We start from the raw sequence: 26,671 nt of genomic DNA on the forward strand, positions 1-26,671 counted from the left end.
ACATTTATTCGGCGCCCCCCCAAACCCCCCCCCCACACACACCTAACCTGCCCCCCCTACTTACCCGCGGTTTGCGTCTCGCCCGGCTCTCTGTCGGGACCTTCCTGACGTCACGGTCCCGGCCGGCTCCTGCTGCTATAATGAAAACGGACTCTTAGAAAATAGCTGCCCCCATACTGCAGACAGAAAACTGTCTGCAGTATGGGGGCAGCCATTTTCTAATTGTCAGTTTTCCTTGCAGCAGGAGCCGGCCGGGACCGTGACGTCAGGAAGGTCCCGACAGAGAGCCGGGCGAGACGCAGACCGCGGGTAACTATAGCCCCGCAGCCCCCCCCCCGGCGGCGCCCCCAATTTCTCTGCGCCCCCCTGCCACCGCGGGGGCTGCGGAGCTATAGTTACGCCACTGCACTAAGGGCCTTATTCTAGTTCACTCTTTCTGACAAAATCCTTCTTAGATGGACAAAACCATATACACTACTACTTGGTTTTGTCCAAGAAGGAATTTGTCAGAAAGAGTGAACCAAAATAACCCCCTGAGTGCTGTGACAGTGCAAAATGAGCCAGTGAACCCCATCTGTCATGGCCAGGGGCTATAGTACCGGTAATCCCCCGATGTACACACTGTACATTTTTTTTACCAATTTCGCTGAAAGACATTGATGACCAATTTATCTTGAACCGAGTGTCCTGTACGAAAGATGTTGATGGAAGACGAACGATCTAGCTACAGTTTATATTGCTACAGTATTTTTGAAACCTATCCAAATTGAGCTGCATGCACAGCTGACGAACAACCTTGATGAACAACTGGCGGGTATGCGCATCATCATTCGTCACATTCACACTGAAAGATATTTTGACCAATATTGTTCAGAAGGGTAAAAACAATAGGTAAAAAAATTGTACAGTGTGTATGCACCTTAAGATAAAATGTTGCTGGCATTGGGGCTAATTGGATAGCCCCCAGAGAAGCAAATACCAGCGGCCAATGATCGCGAGTAATTGGATACCCACTATAATTTACAATTTGCTAGATGTTCATATGTAATATGGAAAAAGCCACAATGCGCATCAGAATCTCCTGCAGAGGAATTGAAAGGTCCCTCTCTGGCAGAACTGGAAAAAGATGGCGGCACGTGCATACGTTGCGGCTGTACAGGCTACTGGAGCTGTATGTTATTTGTGAATGTATGTTATATGTGGATACTGTATGTTATATGTGAATACTGTATCTATTGTACTGGTATATGATGCAGTCCCTCCACCATACAAGCTATTGGAACTTATATTTACGGCTAAACCCAGAAAACACCCAAATTGGCCATAAATATTGAATTAAAAATGGGCCACCTTTTGTAAGGGCAACTACAGCGTAGAGCTTCCTGTATAGTACAAAGTATATTATACTACTGGAGTAAAGTTACGAAAGTGTAAGTTTTTTAAAGTGAGAGATGTTGCCCATCAGATTCTACTTCTTAATTTAGCACCTTCTAATGCATAATAGCTAGACTCTGATTGGTTGCTATGGGCTACTGTACATCACTCATTGCTAAAAACTCACACTTTAATAAACTTACTCATTACTATCATATAATTCCTACTGTACAGGAAGCTCTGCACTGTACTTTCCCTTACATATATAGTTGTGCACTCACTACAGTGATAACAATCTGCAGAGCACTATGGTGGTGGTATAGCAGCCTGATACAGTACATCACTCTGCAGTCAGTGGTGGCTGAAAAGAACTAGCAGCGCTGCTAAATTCCGGCGATATGTGGTAAATAGCCTGAAGTATGGCAGCCACACGCCCCCACCAGTGCTGCCTCCCACCCCTGTCTTAGCAGAACAGATACATACATGGGTAATGTATAGGGAATCTGCTGCAAGCCCCAGCACAGCATGCTCAGCACAGGAGTCCTCGGCGCTGTATGACGCCCATCGGGGATAATCATCTGCTTTTATTGCGCCTCTTCAACAAACAAGGCATTAGCCAGATCCTGTAGCGGGACTCCACCCTGCACACTAACAGCACCGGCCACTGCTCTCACTGCCCTCTCCATGGGAGCTCGCACGATGGGGCACAAGTTCAGGAAGAATGTCTCGGACTTTTTCTTTGAGTATGACACCCCCCGGATGGTCCTGGTCCGGGACAAGAAAATAGGACTGACGTTCAGACTCATCCAGTTTGGGGTCCTGTGCTACATTGTGGGGTAAGGAGGACTAGAAGTACCAATGAGCACTGCAGCATTGAGGGACTGATGCATACTGTACTGTATGCATGGCAGCCCCTTTATCACTAGTGGCATTGGGAACTCACATGCATTTAGGGCACAGATGCAGTAATACTCATAATGCAATATATATCTTACTGTACAGTAAAGGCTGGTTATTAATACTGATACTTTTCTATGACATGGTATTTGCTTAGCTTGGCAGAAAAGTTCTTATTTTTACTATATTTATCGATTAATCGATGTATCAGGTACATACTGACAGGAATTCAAATGTAACCTGTGCCCTTGACCTGTGTGTGATATGTATGTTTGGATGAAAATAATCTGTAATGCAATAACATTGTTTATTTCAATGGGTGCTATAATTATAGTCACCGTAATTATGAGTTCATTTATCAATGAATGCATTTGCAATGGAACATGGGCGCGTTATTTGCACTCAGCCTCGAATTGCAGAATGCCTTCATATCAGGTGTATGTATCACACGGCTGAGGCGGCAAAAGGGGCTTTGAAAGGAGCTAAATGTGGTGGTGCCATTGACGCTGCGCATGTGTAGTCAGGGTGGGTGACTGCTATGCACATTTCCAACTGAGGGTTCCTGGTAACCCTGCTGGAACTACATCCCACAAACTAGCCCAGTGGCTACAATGGGCTAATGCAGTGGTTCCCAAACTGTGTGCTGTGGCACCCTGGGGTGCCTTGAGTCACCTTCAGGGTGACTCGGGTTGGTGGTCCAGGAGTAAATTAATTGGTCAGTATAATAAGTAAAACTATTGTTTGTGGCTTCAGATTATAAAATATGTGGACAAATTAACCTTGAGGATAAAATTAACACAATTTAATTCATTATAATTTTTTTCCAAAATTTCTTGATAAGAAACTTTTGGCTTAGGGGTGCCGTGAATCAAATTCTGATACTTTAGGGTGCCGTAATTACCAACATTTTGGGAACCACTGGGCTACTGCAATGGAAAGATTGTGATAGCTGTGGAGGTGTATATCGAGAATTCTGGCAGCCAGGGGATGCAGCAGTGAACAACAATGGATGGATTGCAGTAGGTATCAGAGGTAGCTAGCCCCCAAAATTTGTGTTTTTAGGGTCATAGACACAATGATTGTTTGATAAATGGGCCCCTTATGCCGGTATTAAATTAACTGCAGTAATTTACCACAGATGAAGAAATTATGTGACCCAGGTGAAAGGAGTTTTGGGGCCAAATGTAATAGGGTGTGAGAATCAGAAAGTAAAAAAATGGGGAAACTCTCCCAAAATCTTTCAAAGTGGCAATCATTTAAGCTGTGTACACACGGGGGCGATAGGTGCTGAAATAGCTGGAAATATGGTCGCTAGCGACCATATTGCCAGTGATTGGAGTGCGCACCAGCGATAAATCGCCGGGTGCGCGCTCCCGTTTTTAGCCCCCTTATGATCGCTGCTCCTGCGACCAGCTGATTACCTCTGCTGCTCCCCGGCAAAGGTTCCCTTTCATCAGCGACCATCTCTGGTCGCTGATGAAAAGGAGAAACTGAGCAATATATTGCTCAGCCATATATTGCTAGCAATATATGGCTGAGCAATATATCTCCCCCGTGTGTACGGGGCTTAACACTGAAAAAAAGCGGGTTCATTTTCTGATTGCTACTTCAAAAACAAAATGTGAGAACTCTTCCCAAATCTTTCACTTTCTGTTTATCACACCCAATTACATTTGGCCTCTGGTGTTCAAAAATTATTTTGTGACATTCATTTTAACAATGTCTGCCTATGTGGGTTTTGCATTTAAACTTTGATCTATATGAAGAGATTCAATTGTTTTATCGTGCCTGATCTATCAATTGTGACAAAAGATCAGGAGAAGGGTGGTAGGGGCAGTATTGAATTGATGATTTGTTTTATTGTGCTGATTGCGCCCAGAGAAGTAGTTGGATAACACAGGTCACTTTTCCCTTATTGCAAATCGCCAGACCTAGGGGTATCCACTACAATGCAAAACAGCATTGGCATGCTGTCAACCAACTTCTGGGTCACCTATTGACAAGTTTAAGCCCAATGCTTAACTTGTCAGTATTTGTAGTATTTGTGGGTTCTTGTTTGAGGATTGACCACAAGTTCTCAATGGGATTAAGGTCTGGGGAGTTTCCTGTCCATGAAGACAATATTTTGATGTATTATTCCCCTGTGCCACTTATACCCCTTTTACACCAAAAAATCCTGGATCCGACCCGGCATTTGGAAGAAGGATTCAAGCAGTGTCGGATCTGGGATTTACACCGTTTACACTGCGATGCCCACCCGCATACCTCCCAACATGACCCTTTCTAGTGCTGTGTACACACGGGGGAGATATATTGCTCAGCCATATATGGCTGAGCAATATATGGCTGAGCAATATATTGCTCAGTTTCTCCTGTTCATCAGCGACCAGTGATGGTCGCTGATGAAAAAGAAACTGCCGGGGGGAGCCGCGATTTCCCGCGATTTTGGACAAAATCGCCCCCGTGTGTACGCACCTTAGGAGGGACACTCTGTCTGCCTCTGGACTTTCCTCTTAATTTAGGATTGCCATCACCTGTGGGGAAGCACCTTTATTATTAGTTAACCTATTCAAAAACAGGTGATGGCAATCATATATTAAGAAGAAAGTGCAGAAGCAGAGCATTGTGTCCCTCCTGGCATGGGTCATGTTGGGAGGTATCCACCCATAGTGTAGACAGAGGCGGCGCTTGGAGATGACATCAACTCCAAGCGCCGAGGCCGCGTCATCCCCGCTGGGACCGCCGATCGCCATGCTGGGGGCAGCCTAGCACCAAGGTAAGCTGCTGGGCTGCCCCCAGCCCCTGTGCACCCCCCATCCGTCGTCCGGGAGGTGAATGGATGCCGCACACAGGCATCCATTCACTGCCACCGCTGCTGTCTGCAGAGTATAGCAGACAGCAGCGCAGGCTGTCTGTACCCCCTGTCCAACCTGCGGATGCTGCGATCCGCAGGTTGCACATCCCCCATTGATGTAACTGGGACCGGGTCGGATGACCCAGCGTACCCATTGACACCGCCCCCTATCCAGGTCCTAGCCGTGTTCTACCCAGATCAGGACCTGGGTAGAAGTCCCATGTAAAGGGACACAGTGTGTCCCATTTATACCGCCTCTGACCCGCCGAAGACCTGAGGTTTTGCGGCGCTGTAAAAGGGGTATTAGTTATGGCAAGGTGCTCCATCCTGCTGTGAAAGGCATTGTTTGTCATGACAAAGGTCAACAGGGTCAAAAGGTCGACATGTGAAAGGTAGACACATTTCAACATGAGGTTTCCCGTTTTTGGTGTCGATGTCAACACCTGTCGACATGGACCCCCAATTAGTGTAACCCCCAATTAGTGTAACACATACCCTGACATGGCTCGCTTTGCTTGCAATACATTGATCCTGGTTCCTCTCTTTGCACACATTATTGTTCTTAATAGTACTTCACATGGATGGTAAATTATGAAAAAGTCCAAACAATGCAATTTTTTTTTCAAAATTCATGTCGACCTTTTCATGTGTCTACCGTTTTCAAGTTGACTTTTTGACCATGTAGACCTTTTGACCATGTCAAACTTTTCATGTTGACCTTTTGACCCTTGTTGACTTTTTTGGTGTCAACCTACTGTATTGCCCTCTACCTTTTGCAGAATATCAGCCTTTCCCTGATGTTTTTCCTGCCCTTCTTGACACCAGGGGCCGAAATCATTCGATGGTCACCGACCATCAAATAATTTCTCACTCCGGTGACTCAGATTTGCAGCGCCCTGCACCCACGCTCATGGCGCTATTAGCATGGGAATGCCCAGCGTTTGCATGGGAACGCCCATGGGCACGATCCATGCCCACCGCCCAACTCCCCTCTGCCCACACAGCTCTGTGAGAACACCCGATGACTATAAAAGTCACCACATTCATTCACAAACGGAGCCCGCACATGCGCGTAATTGCTTATGCGCAGTAGCAAAACATTGCTCACCCTTTGTGAATATGGGTTTTTTCAAAGTTTTTTGTTCCGAATCTCAACATGGACACAGAAAAAAAGCAGGGTGTTCCCTTGCATGGCTTGCTGTGCTCACCATGCTTTGGACACGGTGCCTCGCAACACTCAGTACACTATTCTATTCTCCCACCACACCTAGTGGATGGTAGGTCATGAAATACATGTTGGCTCAAAAAAACCCTGCAAAAAAAACATTTAGGCCTGTCTCCCTTACACAATGGGCGGTTTTCAATGAGGCTGATTCGCCAGGTTTTTATGGCGATTTTGTGCTGTAAGGCGAATTTCTGACTAAAACGGTGAATCACCCTATTCAATGACCAGATGGCGAATACATTTCAAGGTTTTTTTCGCCATGATTCACCGAGTAGCAATCGCTATCTTTTTATGGTGAAGTGGAAGGTGAACTTTTAAAATAAAGTGTTTTGTTTTTTACAATTGGTGTAAAAAAATCTGGAATTTTATTCTGAGGAGGGGCATGCTATTTTTATTCATGTGCTGTAAGCACATGAATATATATTTAATTAAAAATTTTTTTTTTTTTTACACAGAGCAGCCAGCAGGGGGCCAGAGCTGAGCCGCTCATTACATATTCATATATTCACTTCACGCGATCATTACATATGCATGATCGGGTGTAGTGAATATACCCGGTCCCCTGCTGGCACCCCCGGGGGGCAGCCTGTGCTGCCTGGCACCCGGGGAGCCCACCTCCCCCCCACAAACGTTCTGGGGCAGGCAGGGAGACTTCCATCTCCCTGCCTGCCACCGTCCTCAGGCTCCCTGCGGCATTCGCCGCAGGAGCTCATATTTGCCGGTCAGGGGCAGCGAGCCCCTGACTCGTTGAATACCGGAGCCGGCGAGGCTCCGGAACGTGGCGACCAGTGGCGAATGTGCAGCGAATCCTAAACAGGATTCGCTGCACGTCGCCGGTATTCACATTGAATACCGCCCAATGTCAACCTAATGCTTGTGTTGACCTTTTGACCCTGCCAACCTTAACCTTCCACAATGTCTGATGTCTGACCTTTTCACAGCAAAAAAGATATTCACCATACCAAACGCATACTGTTTAGTGAGGCACTGAACATAGTATTTATTACCAGTCCTCATCCACAATTTGTAACTGCCTCCTCTGTATAAGTGTATATATACTACGTTGTACGAAGAAAAAAAATTAAATATATATATACAGTATATATATATATATATACATATACATATATATATATTTATATATATATATATATATATCTGGTTGTGGCTGGCCGGCACTCCAGGGCTGTTTGGGGCATAAGCGCTTGGTGCCTTCCGTATAGGAGCTCACTTATGACAGTGGGCACGATATGCAGGGTGGTGACTCACGGCGGCACTCTCAGACTTCACACAAATAACGACAGTTGTCAAAAGGTGATACTTTCAACGTTTCAGTGCCCGTGCACTTTTATCAAGAAATGACAGAATAAAAAACAGTGTGTAACTTACCCCTATATAGAGGAACAGTGATACATCATGTGGCAGACGCTGCTTCCGGACGCCGCCGTGAGGTAGGGCGCTCAGGAACTGCGTCATCACATTTCCACAACATGTTGCCTAGCAACCAAATAAACAAATCGCGTGTTATAGGTAATAATATGAATAAAGTGAAATAACACATCATGAGTGATAAATAATATGCATAAGTGTTAAGATGCATCAAATATAGATGCAATACAAAATTAATGATTAAAAAGTACAATACAATAATGTTAAAAATTACAGCGTACATTGGCTCCAATAGATGGTAAACTGGGCACGTGTGACAACCAACTGCTATACAATTTTGAGAATTTTCAAAACAAACGTGGGTGCTGGAACAGTTTACCTCACTGGGACAGAATGTGTCAACGAAAATTCTGTGTTGACTGAACATGTGTCGATCACTGTAGGGCCAATAGAGGCTACAGGGGCTCTTGAATAAGTAACCCCGCCAAGTAAAAGGTCTGTGTGGACCATGATCATGTTAGTGGACGGATGGTATACCATCTGACGATGTTAAATATGATAAATCAACTAATATCCATAGATAACTAAGGAGCAGTGGACAGGGTGATATGCTGATAGCACCCCAGGAGTATATAATGTGCAAATAGAAAGGATTATGATCACTATGGCGATCTCTATAGAAATGCATGTAGTCCCAACGTTTCGTTGAGGCCTCTTGGTGCCAATGTGCCCAGTCTCTCGATCCATTTAGATTCCAACTGTAAAAGCTTTAGATTTCTATCCCCTCCATGTTTTAGTGGAGGGACCTGGTCTATAATGATATACCTGATGGCAGTGATGCTATGTTTAGCCTGGGCAAAATGTCTTGCCACAGGCTGTTCACTGTCACCCTTCTTGATGGCTGCCTTGATGGCTGAACGGTGGGCCGCCATCCTTTCCTTAAACTGACATTCAGTTTTTCCAATGTAGGGAAGGGAACAGGGACAGGAAATCAGGTATATCACGTAGCGAGAGGTGCAAGTCAGTCGGTAATGTATAGGTATTTTTCTGCCTGTAAAAGGATGGTTAAACGTGGTCCCGGTCTGTAGGTACCCACAGGTGGTACAATTGGGGCACCTAACACAACCTTTTTTGGGGGTGCCTAAAAATGTGCTCTTGTTCGATTTGACCATGTCTGTAATATCATTGTGAACCAAATAGTTTTTAAGATTTTTATTCCTACGATATGCTGGCATGAGTGATTGATTGGTTAACTGTAGATCAGGATCTGATCTAACGATGGGCCATAAACTCTTAGCCTTTTTAACTAACCCTGGAGTCTGGTGGTTATACGTATTCGTCCAGACATGTGCTTTTTTGTTTTTTTTAGAGGTGTTTTGTGGTTGTCTCAGGCTCTCAAGGGGAACTGCCAAAGCTTTATTTTTCATAAGTAGAATGGTTTTGGTGTCATACCCCCTTTCTTGAAATTTTTTACACATAACTTCCAGCTCACTGAGGGCGTTTTGTCTATCGCTGTTTATGCGTAGTACCCTAAGGAATTGACTATAGGGGAGAGCTCTCTTGAGGCTGGCAGGGTGTGCACTGGAGGACAGCAATAGGTTGTTTCTGTCTGTCGGCTTATGATAGAGGGTTGTGGAAATACGTCCGTTTTGTATGGTAATGGAGACATCTAAATAATTAACCGTGGTGTCACTGATCTGATATGTGTATTTAACTGGACTGTCAGTGAGATTGTGTGTCTCAATGAGTTCCATAAGGTCAGCTTTAGTACCCCTCCAAAAAATCAGCAAATCATCTATGTATCTAAAATAGGCATAGACGTTTGCGGCTGTAATAGGGTTAGAAAAAAATGTGTCATTCTCTACCATAAACATAAAAGCGTTGGAGTAGGATGGGGCCACATTGGACCCCATCGCTACCCCCGCTAACTGCAGATAGTACCTCCCATTAAAATAAAAATAATTTTTGGTCAGTACCATCTCGAGTAGCGTGAGAAAAAACCCCAAGTCGGGACCTGTGTAGAGAGGGTTATTGGTGAGTAGCATCCTAATGGCTTGAAGCCCCATAGCATGGGGAATGCACGTATATAGATTGCATACATCTATTGTACATAGAAGGCAATCTTTGGGTAGATCTTGGAACGTGCGTAGGGATGACAACAGGGCTGCTGTGTCTTTAAGGCAGGTTTTTTTGGCCTGTATGATGGGCTGTAAATATCCATCAAGATATACGGATATGGGTTGGAAGATTGATCCCCTGGCCGCTATAATAGGCCTTCCTGGGGGATTGACCATACTCTTGTGTATTTTGGGTAATGAATATAATAAAGGTCGGATTGGATGTGTAGTGATAAGGCAATTTTTAATTTTCTCAGTGATGAAACCTTGTAAACAAGCCTGGGATAGGACAGAATCAAGTTCCTTTTTAAAGGAAAGGGTTGGGTCGCCAATAAGCAATTTATAAGTGCTTGTGTCAGCCAGCTGACGATCCAATTCATTTTTATAATCCACGATATTCTGGACGACTATGGAGCCGCCTTTATCAGATTGTCTGATGGTAATGTCTTTGTAGGTTGATAACTGTTGTAGGGCAGTCCGTTCTTCATTCGTCATGTTCCAGAATCGTGGTTTAATGTCTACGGATGATCTAGGAGTGTCCTTGTCCAGGAGTCTGCTGAATGTCCTTAAGGAGGCATTGACACTAACTGGGTCAAAGCTGGATTTCTTTTTAAGCGGCATAAGGTGTTGAGGTAACGCCTCAGAGGTCAGGGAGGTCGGATTCTTGCCAAAAAATTCCTTAAGTCTAATGGACCTGTTCAGTTTGTAGGAGTCAATTTTCCATTGGAGAGTATCAAATGGAGCAGTGGGGATAAACGACAATCCTTTTTGGAGAATAGATAGTTCAGTGGTGGTCAGGGTCCTGGTGGAGAGATTGAACACCAAGCTATCATTAGTGTTTACTTCGCGTTCTTTTTCTTCCTTCCGCCTCTTGTTTTGCCCCCCGCGGCGGGTCGCTGTGTGTTTGGGGCTATGAGTTTTTACAGTTGGAATCTAAATGGATCGAGAGACTGGGCACATTGGCACCAAGAGGCCTCAACGAAACGTTGGGACTACATGCATTTCTATAGAGATCGCCATAGTGATCATAATCCTTTCTATTTGCACATTATATACTCATGGGGTGCTATCAGCATATCACCCTGTCCACTGCTCCTTAGTTATCTATGGATATTAGTTGATTTATCATATTTAACATCGTCAGATGGTATACCATCCGTCCACTAACATGATCATGGTCCACACAGACCTTTTACTTGGCGGGGTTACTTATTCAAGAGCCCCTGTAGCCTCTATTGGCCCTACAGTGATCGACACATGTTCAGTCAACACAGAATTTTCGTTGACACATTCTGTCCCAGTGAGGTAAACTGTTCCAGCACCCACGTTTGTTTTGAAAATTCTCAAAATTGTATAGCAGTTGGTTGTCACACGTGCCCAGTTTACCATCTATTGGAGCCAATGTACGCTGTAATTTTTAACATTATTGTATTGTACTTTTTAATCATTAATTTTGTATTGCATCTATATTTGATGCATCTTAACACTTATGCATATTATTTATCACTCATGATGTGTTATTTCACTTTATTCATATTATTACCTATAACACGCGATTTGTTTATTTGGTTGCTAGGCAACATGTTGTGGAAATGTGATGACGCAGTTCCTGAGCGCCCTACCTCACGGCGGCGTCCGGAAGCAGCGTCTGCCACATGATGTATCACTGTTCCTCTATATAGGGGTAAGTTACACACTGTTTTTTATTCTGTCATTTCTTGATAAAAGTGCACGGGCACTGAAACGTTAAAAGTATCACCTTTTGACAACTGTCGTTATTTGTGTGAAGTCTGAGAGTGCCGCCGTGAGTCACCACCCTATATATATATATATATATATATATACAAATACAGGGGGCGGTATTCAATGAGCCAGAATCGCCAAGTTTTATGGCGATTCTGTGTTTTTATCGTGTCTGACGGTGATTTTTGGAGCCCCAAATGCGAATCACCGTATTCAATGAGCTGAAATCGCCGATGACTACCGGTGAATGAAGCAGCAATCGCCAAATGTTATTCTCTCCAAATCGCCGTTTTTGGTCTATAGGATTTTACATGGGGAATCGACGGTAGTTGAGGGGAATCGCCAAAAGTGTATTCAATGAGAAGTTGGCGATTCCTTTTTCTTCTTTCATATCGCCGTTCCTCACCGAGTGTCCCTCGTCATTTTTTTCTGGTGAACTTTTATAGGAACATGTGAAATAATTGGTTTGAAGTGTTCTATTTAACTATGCAAGTCTAATGTATTATTATTTGCTGCCCTTGTGTGATGTCATGGTCGTAGAAGTGCTATACAAATATATATTTAATTTTTTCAGGCATTTTTTTTTTCTCCCACAAAGCACTGTTCTTACCCATGGTGCACCTCACTTACCCATGATTCTCCTCCCCACCTCACTCCTTCGTTTGCCCGTAGAGCAGAATACCCAGCGTTTGCCGTATGCTGTATGGGAAGCGTTTGTACAGGGTAATTTGCTTTTTTCTGGCATTTCTCTGCATTTTTTTAAACAACTGACTACATTAATGCGGCTGTATAGGGAAACGCCGGTATGGCTGAGAATCGCCGTTAGGGCCGGCGATTCTCAGCCACGTTGAATAGGGTTACTTGGCGACTCCCCACGAATCCCCATGCATGGCGATTCACAGCTAAAAACCGGCGATTGGCAGGCGAATGTTAAATCTGGATCACTGTGACCAGCGATTCTGGCTCATTGAATACCGCCCAGGGACTCAACACTCTCCATAATGAACTAACTCACCTTAGTATACAATTAATCAAATAAATAATGGGGTTTTAGTTCATGAATTGATCAATGCATTTAAGCTTGCAGCCCATCGCCAAGGGACCCCATTTCACTGCAAGTCCTACACTAACAATTGTCTCTCAAGAGCCTGCCAACTGCCGACACATCATAGCTAAAGTGGACATGTGTTTTTTCCTGGTTTAAAGCTCACCTGCCAAGTGCCTTATGGCGTTTAAAGATGAGGCAGTCACCTAACACAACACCTGACTTAGAATTAAAGGGGCAGCTGTAACAGGTTGCATTGAAGTTTGCAACTAAAGGTGGCCATACACACACAGATTTATCTGCATATCTGTCTGGTTGGAACAAAAACATGGTTATGGATGAGAGCAAATGACAGTTGACCATTTGCTTGGAAATGATGGAAAACTGACAAACTGTCACTCATCCATAACCATGTTTTTGTTCCAACCAGCCAGATCTGCAGATAAATCTTACTAGTGTATGGGCACCTTAAGTCTCCGAGTGAAGCCTTTGCCTTGCTGTATATATATATATATATATATATATATATACAGTGGTCGAAGTGGAAATTTTGAAGTGGGGGTATGGAAATTTTGAAGTGGGGGTATGGAAAAGTAAAGAGTGAATATAGTGCGCACCTTCGGACACCCCCCTGTCCATCAACGTCCCCTGCCAGACTGCCCCGTTGTACAGGGGTATTACAAAAGCACAATATGTGCTGCTGAGTGATCAGAGAGCATCCTGAGGGGGAAAAAAAAACTTTTTTTTTTTTATCTTCAGATTAAAGTGGGGGTATGCCATACCCCCGTATACCGCCCCACTTCGACCACTGTATATATATATATATATATATATATATATATATATATATATACATACAGTATGCGTTTAAAGTAGTGGCACTCCAAGACTCTCTTTCCCGGTAAAATAGTTTTTATTCCAGGTAAAAAACAAAAAACATTTTACCTGCAAAGAAAAGTGCAACTACTTTGTACGTATTTAAAAGTCTGAAGACTATTGGAGGCACCTGAGCATGCTATCTTACAAAGATTTGAACTCCAGACTCAAAAATAGATGCTGCGTATATATATATTGCTAAACACAACAGACTTCCTGTAACTTCTGTAACAAATGCCTCCCTTAGCATTTGTTATACCACTTTTACACCAGAATACCGGATAGGACCCGGGAAATCGAACACGGGATATTGCCAGTCAACACTGAAAACGGATCAGCCCTGTCTTTCCTTGCTGGTGTCATTAAAAATGGACCTTTGGGCTGTTTGAGATGTCACAAGAAAGGGAAAAGGGAGGGGGTGGGTTCTGCTCCTAGCATTGCAGCAAAGATGGCAGACGGAGTAGCTGTGTTGCAGTTGCAGACATGATGGTGCAGATCAGGTTTGGGGTCAGCCAAAGTGGAACACACTGTCACAGCCAGTGTGTGCTGCAGCAGATGAGGCTGTAAACACAGTGTGGAGTGTGCTTGCAGCACAGAGCGTGGTAACGCTGCTGCTGCGCTGCTACATGTGCCCCCTGCGGGTCTCCAGCTGATGACATCATCTGCCAGAGCTGCAGAAGCACCAATCAGCTCTTCGCGCCCCTCTACCCTCCAAATAACCCGGATAATGACCATTTACACCACCCTGCGCCCCGGATAAGCCCCGTGTCCGACGCTGAACATTTGCCGGGTCAGATTCCCGGGGAACAGTACCCGTGTTATTTTTTTTCAGCCCATTTACACCATGCCCTGCCCCGGACTGGAGAGGCAATATCCCGGGTCCAACCTCTGGTGTAAAAGGGGTATTAGCTGCTAACAGACTTGACACACAGTTGAACAGGAAATGTAAATCAGTCATTCAATCAAAAGCTTTATTTATCCTGTAAAATATCCTTTAAGGGATGCTCAGTTATAAGGCGGACCTGCATTATATATGCCAAGTAACAATATATTTATATATAGACAAATAATCAGGGTGGGATAAGAGGAGGGGGCCGTGTGCACTCTCTATGCAGCCCCCTCCTCTGTAGCCAGCAACACAAGCAGTATACAGTATACACAAATCCCTAGGATTCCTCAGTATGTTGCCCATTTTCCCGTTTTTTATGCGTTTCATGTGCAGATTGATGGTATACAGTTCTGGAGGGTAGTTATGCTGCTGTAGGACTCCGGCGAGGAGAGTACTAAAGCAGGGCTCGACAAAACCCGGGGGCCAGGTCGCCATGGCGACCAGATTCTGCTTCCTGGCGACCAGATTTGCCAGGAAGCAGAACCCCCGGGCAGAGTAGTGGCTTTACAGCAGCGGGCCCCGCTGTGGGTTATACTGTAAGAGCCACCGCGACAGCAGCCGGCAGAGCAGGGCACAACTCTCCCGGCTGCCGGGAGAGGGACATGGAGGCGCAGGGAGCTGGCAGCAGCCTCTGCGTTAGCAGCGGGTCCCCGTGGCTTGCTATCCTTTCAGCACATACAGCAGCCTGGGGTGCCCGTTTCAGACACGTAAACAGATGGCGCCGCGGCGTGTTATTCTGTTCATTATAGCAGGCAGCCCGGCAGAGCGGTGCACAACTCTCCCGGCTGACGCTGCATCAGAGCAGGTCCGCGGCGCGACTATTACATAAGTCAAGGCGGCTCACAAGCTAATCGGGAGCAACCAATGCTGCTCCGTGCTTGAGTTTCGAAATAGGTGCACTGCGGACCTGCTCTGATGCAGCGGCAGCCGGGAGAGCTGTGCACCGCACTCTGCCGGGCTGCCGACGTGCTGGCTGTTATATTGAACATAATAAACCACTGCGGGGCCATCTGTTTAAGTGTCTTTGTTTTAACAGGGGCACCCGAGGCTGCTGTAAATGCTGATAGTATAACCAGCCACGGGGACCCGCTGCTCACGCAGAGGCACGAGGCACCAGACACCAGAGGCACCCCCCCCCCCCCCCGTCATTTTTTCTCAGTCTGCCCCTGCCTGGCATCATGCCAGAAACCCATAGCAATGAGCATGTAAGTAAGCAGCACTGTGGCATAATATGCCATGGGCATTACGTTGTGTGGTATTATATGTAATGGGCAATGCGATGTTTGGTTCACCATGTAATGGGCATTGCGGTGTGTGTTGTATATGTAATGGCCATTATTGTGTGTGGTATAGTATGCAAAAAGGTTTTTCGGAGTGTGGCATAATGTGTAATGGGCATTGTGGTATGTGTAATGGGTATGTGACATATGTAATAGGCATTATGGTGTTACTTTTTGGCGCACACTGTCACTATTTTTTTTCTGGCTCCTACATTTTCATCCTGGCTCCTAGATTTTTTAGAAATTTGTCAAGCCCTGTACTAAAGAGCATGGGTGCAAGCGGTGCAGTTTAGTAGTCCCATAAACTAACATGTAACCGTTTTGGATTTTCAGCATTGAATGTAAATGCAAGTTGCAGCTCCGCCCCCCCCCCCCCCCTCAATATGGTTTTAATTGCACATGCGCATATATCACTGGTTTAAAAAAAAAAATAGGAGCTGACTGATTAGTCATTGTTAACCTTTTTATTGTCTACCTAGGCACTGTAGATCTAATGCCTGAATACCAGTGGTAGGATCCGAAGGCAGGTTTAATGATATATATAGAATTTTACCTGTTTTAATTTTAACATTCTGGTGAGCCACATGCTCAAAGTTATACTACCCTCTTGAGAAAAATCGATGTCAACATACTCACGGGTGGCCAAGGGCAAGAAGTATTTTTTTATATCGGGGACGATTATAATGGGGAAGCCCTGCTGAGAGTCTATATGAATAGTTATCCAATGGAACAATTCAATTGTTTCTCTGTTTGTGTGCCAATTAGTATTGCTATGCCTAAAAGCCCTAGGTTTAGTTGCGCAAAGTGAATATGCCCGTCCAAAGAAGTGGTTATGTCCCCAAACCACCATTTGGGTCCCCAAACAATTTACTTTACACATGTTTCTTCTAGCATCTCAGGAGGCTGTGAGTTGGAATTGTATCTCCCGCAGCTAACAGGCATCTAATACCCCGTTCTCACTGCCGCAAAAACCTGGGTTTTTGCCAGGGCAAGCAGTCATTTCCCGTGTCCTGTCTCAGTGTGAAAGGGTCTTTGTGAAATTGTCAGGTGTTATGCCCTGGGATTTTTTTATTCATTGTATATATATATCAATTCTAAAGCTGGCCATCGGTGGGTTATTGGTGAAAGCAGGGATTGGGGTTACCGCACTAGGTCTAATTAAATGTAATTGTGGATTGGAAACAGTTTATGGATAATACCCCTCCTTTTTTTATCAATTTAGCATCAATTATTATCATGGAGGGGGTGCAGCCTCAGACAGTAGTCAATAATGGATACAAAGACCAAGAAAAAGGAAAGTCTATTCCTGGCGCACTGATAAACCGTTTATGTAGAAGGTACTTGTTTCCTAGCACGGCCACAATCGCGGGCATCGCGGGAAATTTTTAGTGGCCTGCGATGCGACCGACGCGATGCCCGCGATTTCCCATTGAAATGCATTGAAAAAAGTCAAAATCGCGTCGGTCGCATCGAAGGCGGCTAAAAAAGCATTAAATGGTCCAGACGCGATGCCCGCGATTTCCCATAGGGAACAATGTTAAATGCCTCAATTTACCCAAATCAACATAGGGAACAATGTTAAATGGGCCAGAAACCCCCAAAAACACCCCTGAACAATGAAATGGCCTCCCAAAATTAGTTAACGCCACCCCACGATGAACGTGAACCCGAAGCGTGGCGAGCGCAGCGAACCCCGCGAGGGGACGCGGATACCTGTGAAGCCCGCGAAGGGACGCGTTTACCTGTGAAGGTGTCCGCGACCCCTCGCGGGGCTCGCTGCGCTCGCCACGCTTCGGGCTCGGTGGCTCGCTGCGCTCGCCACACTATCTATTCTCAACTCCACGCCGACGTGGATAGTGGGGGTATGAAAAGGTCGGAGGACGCGTACCGCCGCCCCTCGTGGGCTCGCTGTGCTCGCCACGCTTCGGGTTCACGTTCATCGTTGGGTGGCATTAACTAATTTTGGGGGACAATTTCACTGTTATGGGGTGTTTTTGGGGGTTTCTGGCCCATTTAACATTGTTCCCTATGTTGATTTGGGTAAATTGAGGCATTTAACATTGTTCCCTATGGGAAATCGCGGGCATCGCGTCGGTCGCATCGCATGCGATTTTTTAGCCCGCATGCGATGCGATCGACGCAATTTTTTTACCTGCGATGCCCGAGATCATGATCGCTGTGGCCGTGCTAGGAAACAAGTACCATGTAGAATATATATTTTCTAAGAATATGAGTGAAATACTCTATATATCAGGGCTGGGCAACACCGGCCCTCCAGATGTTGATGAACTACACATCCCAGGATGCTTTGCATTAGTTTTGCTTTGTGGCCATGCTAAAACTGAAGCAAGGTATGCTGGGATGTGTAGTTCATCAACATCTGGAGGGCCGGTGTTGCCCAGCCCTGCTATATATGATACACAAGGAAGAGAAAAAGAAGGATCCAATCCCTGTACACTAAATAACAATGCAATAAAGGGGGACATTTACCAAAATGGATTCGTAGAAAAAAGGTGTATTCGTAGGCAGAAATACACCTTTTTTTTTACGAATTTCTATTTTCGGGATTTACAATCCCAAAAATACAACAATTCATAGTCCTAAAGATGGAACATTCGTATTTGTAATTACAAATACGAATGTCTACACCATCGATAGGATACGACAGAAATCACCATTCAAAAGAATGGTGGTTTCTGATTTACTAAGCAGCCGTGTGGATAATACGGCTGCTAAGTGGTGTAAAACACCCACGCAAATACGACAGGAAAATAGAACACCATTTTCCTGACGTATTTGCTTTAAGCCTGCACGGATCAGTCAGATCCGTGCAGGCTTCAGTGTAAAAAAATAGAAAAATAATTAAATATAAAAAAAAAAAAACGGCGTGGGGTCCCCCCCACAGCTGTAACCAGCACCAGGCTGACGGAGCCTGGAGCCGGTAATTAAAAATCAGGGAACCCGACAAATAGGGGTTCCCTGATTTTTAACAACCAGCCCCAGGCTCCTGCTCTAGGGCTGGTTCCCAAAATACGGGGGACAAAATGACTAGGGGTCCCCCGTTTTTTAAGAACCAGCCCCAGGCAAAACCAGCCAGCAGGGTAATGCCACAGCCGGGGGGAGACTTTTTATGCAAGTCCCCCCGGCCAAAGCATTAACCCTACCGACCAGTCAGCCTGGCCAGGGGCCCTGGGGGAGTGGGGACCCCCCCAATAAAGGGGTCCCCCCCTCCAGGACTTACCTGACCAGGCTGAAGCCTGGTGCTGTCCTCGATGCCCCTGGGCGGTGGGCATCGAGCTGTTAGTGGTGTAAAAAAATAGAACAAAGTATTGTTTTTTACTGTGGCACTACAAGTGCCAGCAAGCCTCCCCAGCAAGCTGGGACTTGGAGAACCACAAGTCCCAGCCTGCTGGGCATTAAAGGGCCCGCTGGCACTTGTAGTTCCACAGTTAAAAAAATAGTACAATAAACACACTGACACAATGAAAATAAAAGTTTAATACATACATTACACACATACTGATACTTACCTTTCTTGATCTCGTAGGTAGCCCTGGTCCTGATGTCCTGTGTCGTCCTCCAGGTCCATGTCGGCTGTCTGCGTCGTCCTCCAGGTCCATGTCGACGGTCCGTGTCGTCCTCCAGGTCCATGGCGGTGTCCGGGTCCGAAGAAATCCATGTTGGAGCTGTGGAAGGAAATCCTACTCACCTGGTCCTGCGCTGAAGAAGTCTTCTCTTGATCCGACGTAATCCAGGTAATGTTGAAGCTGTCGCCGTTCCCCGCTGTCTCCGCTGTCTCTGCATCGTGCTGAGGAGAGATGCTGAGATGTTTCATATTCGGCGCCTCTCCTCAGACTGAATTCTATTGGCCGGCCCAGCGGCCAATCAGGAGCCGACTTTCTCGGCTCCTGATTGGCCGCTGGGCCGGCCAATAGAATTCAGTCTGAGGAGAGGCGCCGAATATGAAACATCTCAGCATCTCTCCTCAGCGCGATGCAGAGACAGCGGGGAACGGCGACAGCTTCAACATTACCTAGATTACGTCGGATCAAGAGAAGACTTCTTCAGCGCAGGACCAGGTGAGTAGGATTTCCTTCCACAGCTCCAACATGGATTTCTTCGGACCCGGACACCGCCATGGACCTGGAGGACGACACGGACCGTCGACATGGACCTGGAGGACGACGCAGACAGCCGACATGGACCTGGAGGACGACACAGGACATCAGGACCAGGGCTACCTACGGGATCAAGAAAGGTAAGTATCAGTATGTGTGTAATGTATGTATTAAACTTTTATTTTCATTGTGTCAGTGTGTTTATTGTACTATTTTTTTAACTGTGGAACTACAAGTGCCAGCGGGCCCTTTAATGCCCAGCAGGCTGGGACTTGTGGTTCTCCAAGTCCCAGCTTGCTGGGGAGGCTTGCTGGCACTTGTAGTGCCACAATAAAAAACAATAGTTTGTTCTATTTTTTTACACCACTATCAGCTCGATGCCCACCGCCCAGGGGCATCGAGGACAGCACCAGGCTTCAGCCTGGTCAGGTAAGTCCTGGAGGGGGGGACCCCTTTATTGGGGGGGTCCCCACTCCCCCAGGGCCCCTGGCCAGGCTGACTGGTCGGTAGGGTTAATGCTGTGGCATTATCCTGCTGGCTGGTTTTGCCTGGGGCTGGTTCTTAAAATACGGGGGACCCCTAGTCATTTTGTCCCCCGTATTTTGGGAACCAGCCCCAGAGCAGGAGCCTGGGGCTGGTTGTTAAAAATCAGGGAACCCCTATTTGTCGGGTTCCCTGATTTTTAATTACCGGCTCCAGGCTCTGTCAGCCTGGTGCTGGTTTCGGCTGTGGGGGGGACCCCACGCCGTTTTTTTTTCCATTTATTTTTATTTTTTTATTTTTTTTACACCTTGCAGCCTGCACGGATCTGACTGATCCGTGCAGACTGCTACAAATAATTCGTATTATCGGCCGTATATACGGCCGCTAATACGAATTCCTACGACATCGGTGGGTTACAAAGCAGTCGTATCTGACTGCTTTGTAAATGACCCTCCGGAACACGACTTTGCATACGACTGAAACAGTCGTATGCAGTCGTAGGGAAAATACTAATACGAAAAACTCGGTTTTTCATATTAGTAAATTTCCCCCAAAATGTATTAACTTTTATTAGTTTATTTAAAATGCTTGTTAAACTTCAGCGAAATATTCTTAAAATAAAGATGTGTGTAGGAAAAATAAAGTGTGACTTTTTTCTCTTCCTTGTGCATCATATATAGTTTTTCACTCATATTCTTAGAAAATATTTATTCTACATAAAGTCGGTTTATCAGTGTGCCACGAATAGACTTTCTTTTTTTTAACCAGAATAAAAGAGGGGTTGTTTAGACCTGATCGCTATGGTGCAAATTCAAATCGGTTATCAAACAGCGAAAAAAAAAACAGCTATGGTTCTTAAGGTGCCCATACACGTTGCAATATGTGTGCTGTGCATTTTGAACTTCATATGTGCAGTGCGATATTGGCACTTTTAGGGGGATGTGATGCGAGCTACTGTACTGTATAGTTTGCTAATAGACATCGCATCGCATGTACCACAAACTGATGCGATGCGATGTAGCACGAAAAGTACTGCCTGCAGATACTTTTTGTACTATACAATATTGTACCTACGGGGACGCGCATCGCATCCCCGCATGTACACTGTGCGATTTTAACCGATGCAATGCTTTTCAAAACGCATGTTAAAATCGCAACGTGTATGGGCACCTTAATCGCAATCTACTCGCAGTTTGACTGACAGAAGTCGCCGTTTGGGGTCGGACACCTGCCTTTGCCAGAAAAAATGCAGACGAGCCCAGGTAGTGAACGGTGTGTGACGTCAGCTTTGACCTGGTTCAGTCACACAGTTGTGGAGGGGTCAGAGTTGGGTACACAGACTGGGATAATCATTACGATGGTCAGTAAGTTTCAAATGGATTTGCAGAGGGCCGGCGATCAGCGATCCATTCCCAAGTCTTTTGCAGACTTGCATGGGGTGGGATTTGACTCTGTCTGTGCAGTGGCTATCTAATTGCAGGCCCCTGCAAATTCGCACAGCAGTGCTCAGGCCTGAATTAGGAGTGAAATAGGTGTGACTACCTGCTGCTACTTGTCTGGATCCTGGAATGTTGAGCCCCAGTTTGGAAAAAGAGACATACTCATTACATATAATGTATCATTTTATTTTGAAGCCATTCTCCCAATGACATGGATGATATTTTAGTAGAAATGTACATCTCCTTAAAATGATCTCATTTTGACAATGCATTTGTAATTGTATACATGTGGTCACAGTATGTGGCAACATAGCATCATGATACGTCCATTACTTTAATTACAAATGTACCTTCTTACTGAACAACTGTTTGACTTTTATCATAAATCAAACGTAATGTAAATATATAACTTGAATTGATAATACACATGTGCGTAAATGTTTAAAGTGAAATAATCACCAGCTATAAACACTTAGGGCAAGATGTAATGCCACCCGAGTTCAGCGGCAGTGCGAGATTTCCGCCTTTTTTTTAAAGGGGAATTAACTTACAAGGCAAAAACTATACCTTGCAAGTTAATTCCCCTTTAAAAAAACATCCGAGTTTGACGGACAGCTCGCACTGCCGCTGGACACGGGCGGCATTAAATCTCGCCCTTGATGTTTTAAGAATTAAACTTATGCAGTACTCATTTAAGTTTGTATTTCTAAAAGTAAGCGCACTGCAAGTGTGCGGACTTCCGGCCACGTACTTCCATACATACTGTAGCACAAAGTCGCTGTATGCGGCGACTGTGTGGCATCTTCAGTATAACAACGGAACCACTATGTGAGCATCAGCCGGCTCATCAGACATCTGGGCAACATATCAGAATGATCTGATAGGTCAACATTGCATCAGCAGTACATACCAGAGCCAGGTCCGGATTTAGGGTCAGGCCACCCCTAGGCAGAATATTTTTGGCAGCCAATAGACTGTGATATTCCTTTTTGTCATGGGGGCATAGACAGATAGGGCAAATCACCATAGAAATATAGATAGATGGGGGGGGGGGGGGGTTTGCAGATGGATGGATGAGAGACATAGACTAGACATATGGGGCAAAGCACCACAGATAAACAGACAGATGGTTGGTGGTCACAAACGGATGGACAAGGCACAGGGGGCATAGAAGGATGGCAGAACACCATACTGGGGGAAAGACTGACAGACGAATGGACAGGGGGGCAGCATAGATGGAGGGAAGCGTGGGGGCAAAGACGGACAAGGAGAACAGACTGACAAACGGACTGAGGGATGTTCACCGTCACCAGGTCTTTAGACTGCTACAGCTTGCTACATCTTTCCCGAAGCTGGGGAAAGATGCAGCAGTGGCTCTTTCTGTGTCTGCGGAGCAGCTCTGGGCAGCAGCAGCAATGGATCTTCCATATGATGGCAGGTGCAGGTTCTGTCAGTGGTGGCTTCTGACTGCGACAGCAGCGGGCCCTTGTCCTCTCCGCCTACCCCCCCCCCCATGGTGCGGCTCCTCTGCCTTTCCTCCAACCTCCCCTTTGCTGCGGTGCAGCTCTGGGCAATCGACGGCAGCAGCAGCAGCGGCTCCTCTGCTTTTCCTCCAACCTCACCCCTGCTATGGTGTGTCTCTAGCATCGGTGGCAGCAGCAGGCGAGCAGTGGCTCCTACATTCTGCACAAGCAGCTTCTGGACAGCTGCTCCGCCTCCCTCGCAGAAAAACTGATGAAGACGCGAGTTAGCGTTGAAACGCGTTGAGCACCATCTCCACTGCACCCCGATTTGCTCCTTTGCACACCAGACTGCACTATACTCTGCACTTTATTCCAGACCAGTCAACTGTTTACCTCCAGGACCTTCACCCCCCCCCCCCCCCCCCTCTCCTTGGTTCAGCAGCCACAAGCAGTGTCATGCAAGGTATGCACATACCAAAAGGACTGCCTCATATGAACTTGCTCTGAACAACCTGGACCTAATGGGAAATTATCCGGATTGGACAATTTATGCAGCAAACTTAGCAAGGAGCCTTTTCCACCTCTAATCTTCCAGTACAACTGGTAACTATACATGTGTGCAACATTCTTGTGGAGCTCATATTTTATACCCTTTGTTTATAACATTGTCTTTTAATAATTTGCATATATTCATTGTATCATGAGAATTCTCATTAATTGTATATTTTAATATAATATGATTTATTAAATAGATATATATAAAATCATTTGTGGTAGTGTACATTTCTTCAGTAGAAACCTAGCGCTGTACATCCATATCTTTTTTTCTGATACAACATTTTGGGAGACTTACACACTCCCTGTACAGCAGCTTTGGCCCTGCCTACGGTTCTTTTTCTATTTTGAATACTGAAACTGGCAGTGGCTGTCTGCTTCGCTCCCTCCCGGTACTAAAACCGCAGGCCCCAAACTGGCACAGCAGAACTAGTATTTTAAATAAAGAAATAGAAAAAATCAATAGTTATGCCACTGTCAGTCACCACTTTGACTCACAGGCAGCCTAGGGGGCGTAATATGTGCTGCCCCTAGGCCCGTGCATCACAAGCCTAGTGGCAAATCCAGCCCTGACCAGAACAATGTAATGACCAAAGGAGCAATCTCTCGTTCAGTCCTTCATCACACTGCAGAGTCCCAAGCAACATCTTCCTATTGGCCTTGCAGCTCGGCCAACCAGAAAATATTGCATGTGACCTTGGGGAACATACAATCAGGCAAAAACATTGCCCAATATACATTATATGATGTTCTAATTCAGTCAGAAACAATATATTGGCCCTTATTCTGGTTGGTGCGGTAATATCCGCGTGCGTTCGTGCCGCCAATGTTTTGTGTCTGCGCATGTGCAGAGGCATCTCTGCGCATGTGCGAGCGGGGCGTACGGCCAAATCCCACATGAAATGTGTACACTACAAACAGGGGGTGGAGAGGGGCGTGAAGGACTATTTGGGCTCATTACCATATGCATACTCCCCGCGTTTCATGGGCATTCCCATGAAAACGCTGGGCGTACGTATGGTAATGCGGCCGTGACGCACGTGTAGGGGGCGGACATATGACATTGCCGGATGTCAGCTGCCCGCCCAGATCCCTGCTTTTGCACTGAGAAATGCCCATGTGGTCTCAGGTTGCGGGAGCTGGTGGAACACTCGGTCCAGCATTCGATGGTCTGCGACCATCGAATGATGGCGGAGGTTACTTGAGATGGAGGAGGCGTATTTCATGAGAAATACACTTGCGGTCCGTGCGGACAGCTTCTTACCGTGTTCGGACGGAGTTGGCGATCCGTATGGAAGGCGGTGTTTCGGACGCACGGTCCTGGCCGCATATTCGGATCCGGCCGCACCGATCAGAATAAGGGCCATTGTGCCAATATCACCATGTGTGCACACACACCCTTACCCTCAGAATACTCAGGATGTCCGGAATAACGAATCCACTGGGGCCAGTGAAACTGCACGTGCACATGCAACCACTGGCTTTGGCATGCCAAGAAATGGGCGATATGACCTTATTTTCTCAAATGTTTCCCATCCCCAAATGCCAGCAGCATGTCAATCGAGTTGTGGTGTATGGGGCACTTTGACCAACATTACAGCAACGTCAGTCAAAGTGCCCCATGAACCACAACTCGATTGACATGCTGCTGTGTCTCTGATGCATGCACAGCTCTACAACCATCAGCAAACTGCAGAAACAGCGCCCATCTCTGAACCAGCCATTCAATTAGTGCAGATGATACAGTAGATGCATGAAGGGAGAAGCAATGACCTGATAACCCTGATAACCCATAACCGATGACCCTCTTCCCTCCTGTTGTCAAAGCCCACTTCTCTTCACATTTCACTCACAGATCTCCTATACTCAAACACTCAGTGACCATCTTCGTCTGCATACTGATCTCCAGCATTGGCCTCAAGCCTCTAGTTGTATGTTAATTGAGTCCTCACTACTTCTATCCAAGCTGTAATGTGTATTGAACTGTGGTGCTCTTTATTTGTACTCTATTTTTGTTATTTATTCAATGTTATGCCAAGTTTTGTCTCCCTGTATTGGTCCTTTGTAGGGCGCTGTGAAACACTTGTGGCGCCTTATTTTTACACTGCAATATAGATCTCACTTTGAAGTAAAACCCCACCCAAATCTAATTCTCTCTGCATAAGTAACATCCGCCCCACCTGAAGTGCATGGTTTTGTCCATCCAAGAAGGAATTTATCAGAAAGAGTGAACCAAAATATCCCCCCATGTGCACTGCAGGTGGGGCAGATGTAACATGTGCAGAGCGAGTTAGATTTGGGGGAGTAACTTTGATTCTGTGCAGAGTAAATACTGGTTGCTTTAATTTTACAGTGCAATAGTGGCCACCTAGCTATATTGGCCGCCTAGTGGCACCTAGGGGCCAATCAGGAGTCGCTAGGCCGCTGGGTGGCCAATAGTGGTATTTGGGAGAAGGAGCCGCAGGATGTAAACAAGCACATCTTGCAGCTCTCTTCTGTGGGAGTTGCATTAGTCGGTGTGTTTTTTTGCCAAGTCCGTGGATGCCTACATGGACAGAAGAGGACGCGATCTTCGCCGGAGGACCCGCGTAAGTATGATTTCCTTCCACCGGTACCCTTATTGGATTTCTTCAGGACCAGCAGGCAGATCGATGGAGGCCTACCTACGTGTCAAGTGAGGTAAATACCTGTATGAGTGAGCTCTGAATGTAAAAAAGTTTTATTTTTGTAGTGTGTGTTTATTTATTTAACTATTGGTTCTGCTGTGGAACTAAGAGTCCCAGCAAGCCCATTAATGGGCTGCATGCTGGGACTTGTGGTTCTCCATGTTCAAGTATGTGGCCCAGGCTTGCTGGGACTCATTGTTCCACAGCAGAACCCAATAGTTTATTTCAATTTTGACACAATTATCAGCCCGGTGGCCA

General features: G+C 45.9%; 1 protein-coding gene across 2 annotated transcripts in view; it reads left to right on the forward strand.

Moving 5' to 3' along the window:
- Positions 1 to 1,706: 1,706 nt before the first annotated feature.
- The window catches only part of P2RX1 (purinergic receptor P2X 1), a 93,377-nt gene continuing 68,412 nt past the window's right edge, over positions 1,707 to 26,671 (forward strand). The window contains exon 1 of one of the 2 annotated variants that reach the window (XM_083174139.1): positions 1,707 to 2,210. In XM_083174139.1, the coding sequence (XP_083030265.1) occupies positions 2,059 to 2,210 (152 nt within the window). In that variant the 5' untranslated portion in view covers positions 1,707 to 2,058. The remainder of the gene's footprint in view (positions 2,211 to 26,671) is intronic. The other variant, XM_083174140.1, reaches the window with a different exon arrangement.

The sequence above is a fragment of the Crinia signifera genome, chromosome 2 (genome assembly GCF_055691185.1).
Source record: "Crinia signifera chromosome 2, ASM5569118v1, whole genome shotgun sequence".
Classification (NCBI taxonomy): Eukaryota; Metazoa; Chordata; class Amphibia; order Anura; family Myobatrachidae; genus Crinia; species Crinia signifera.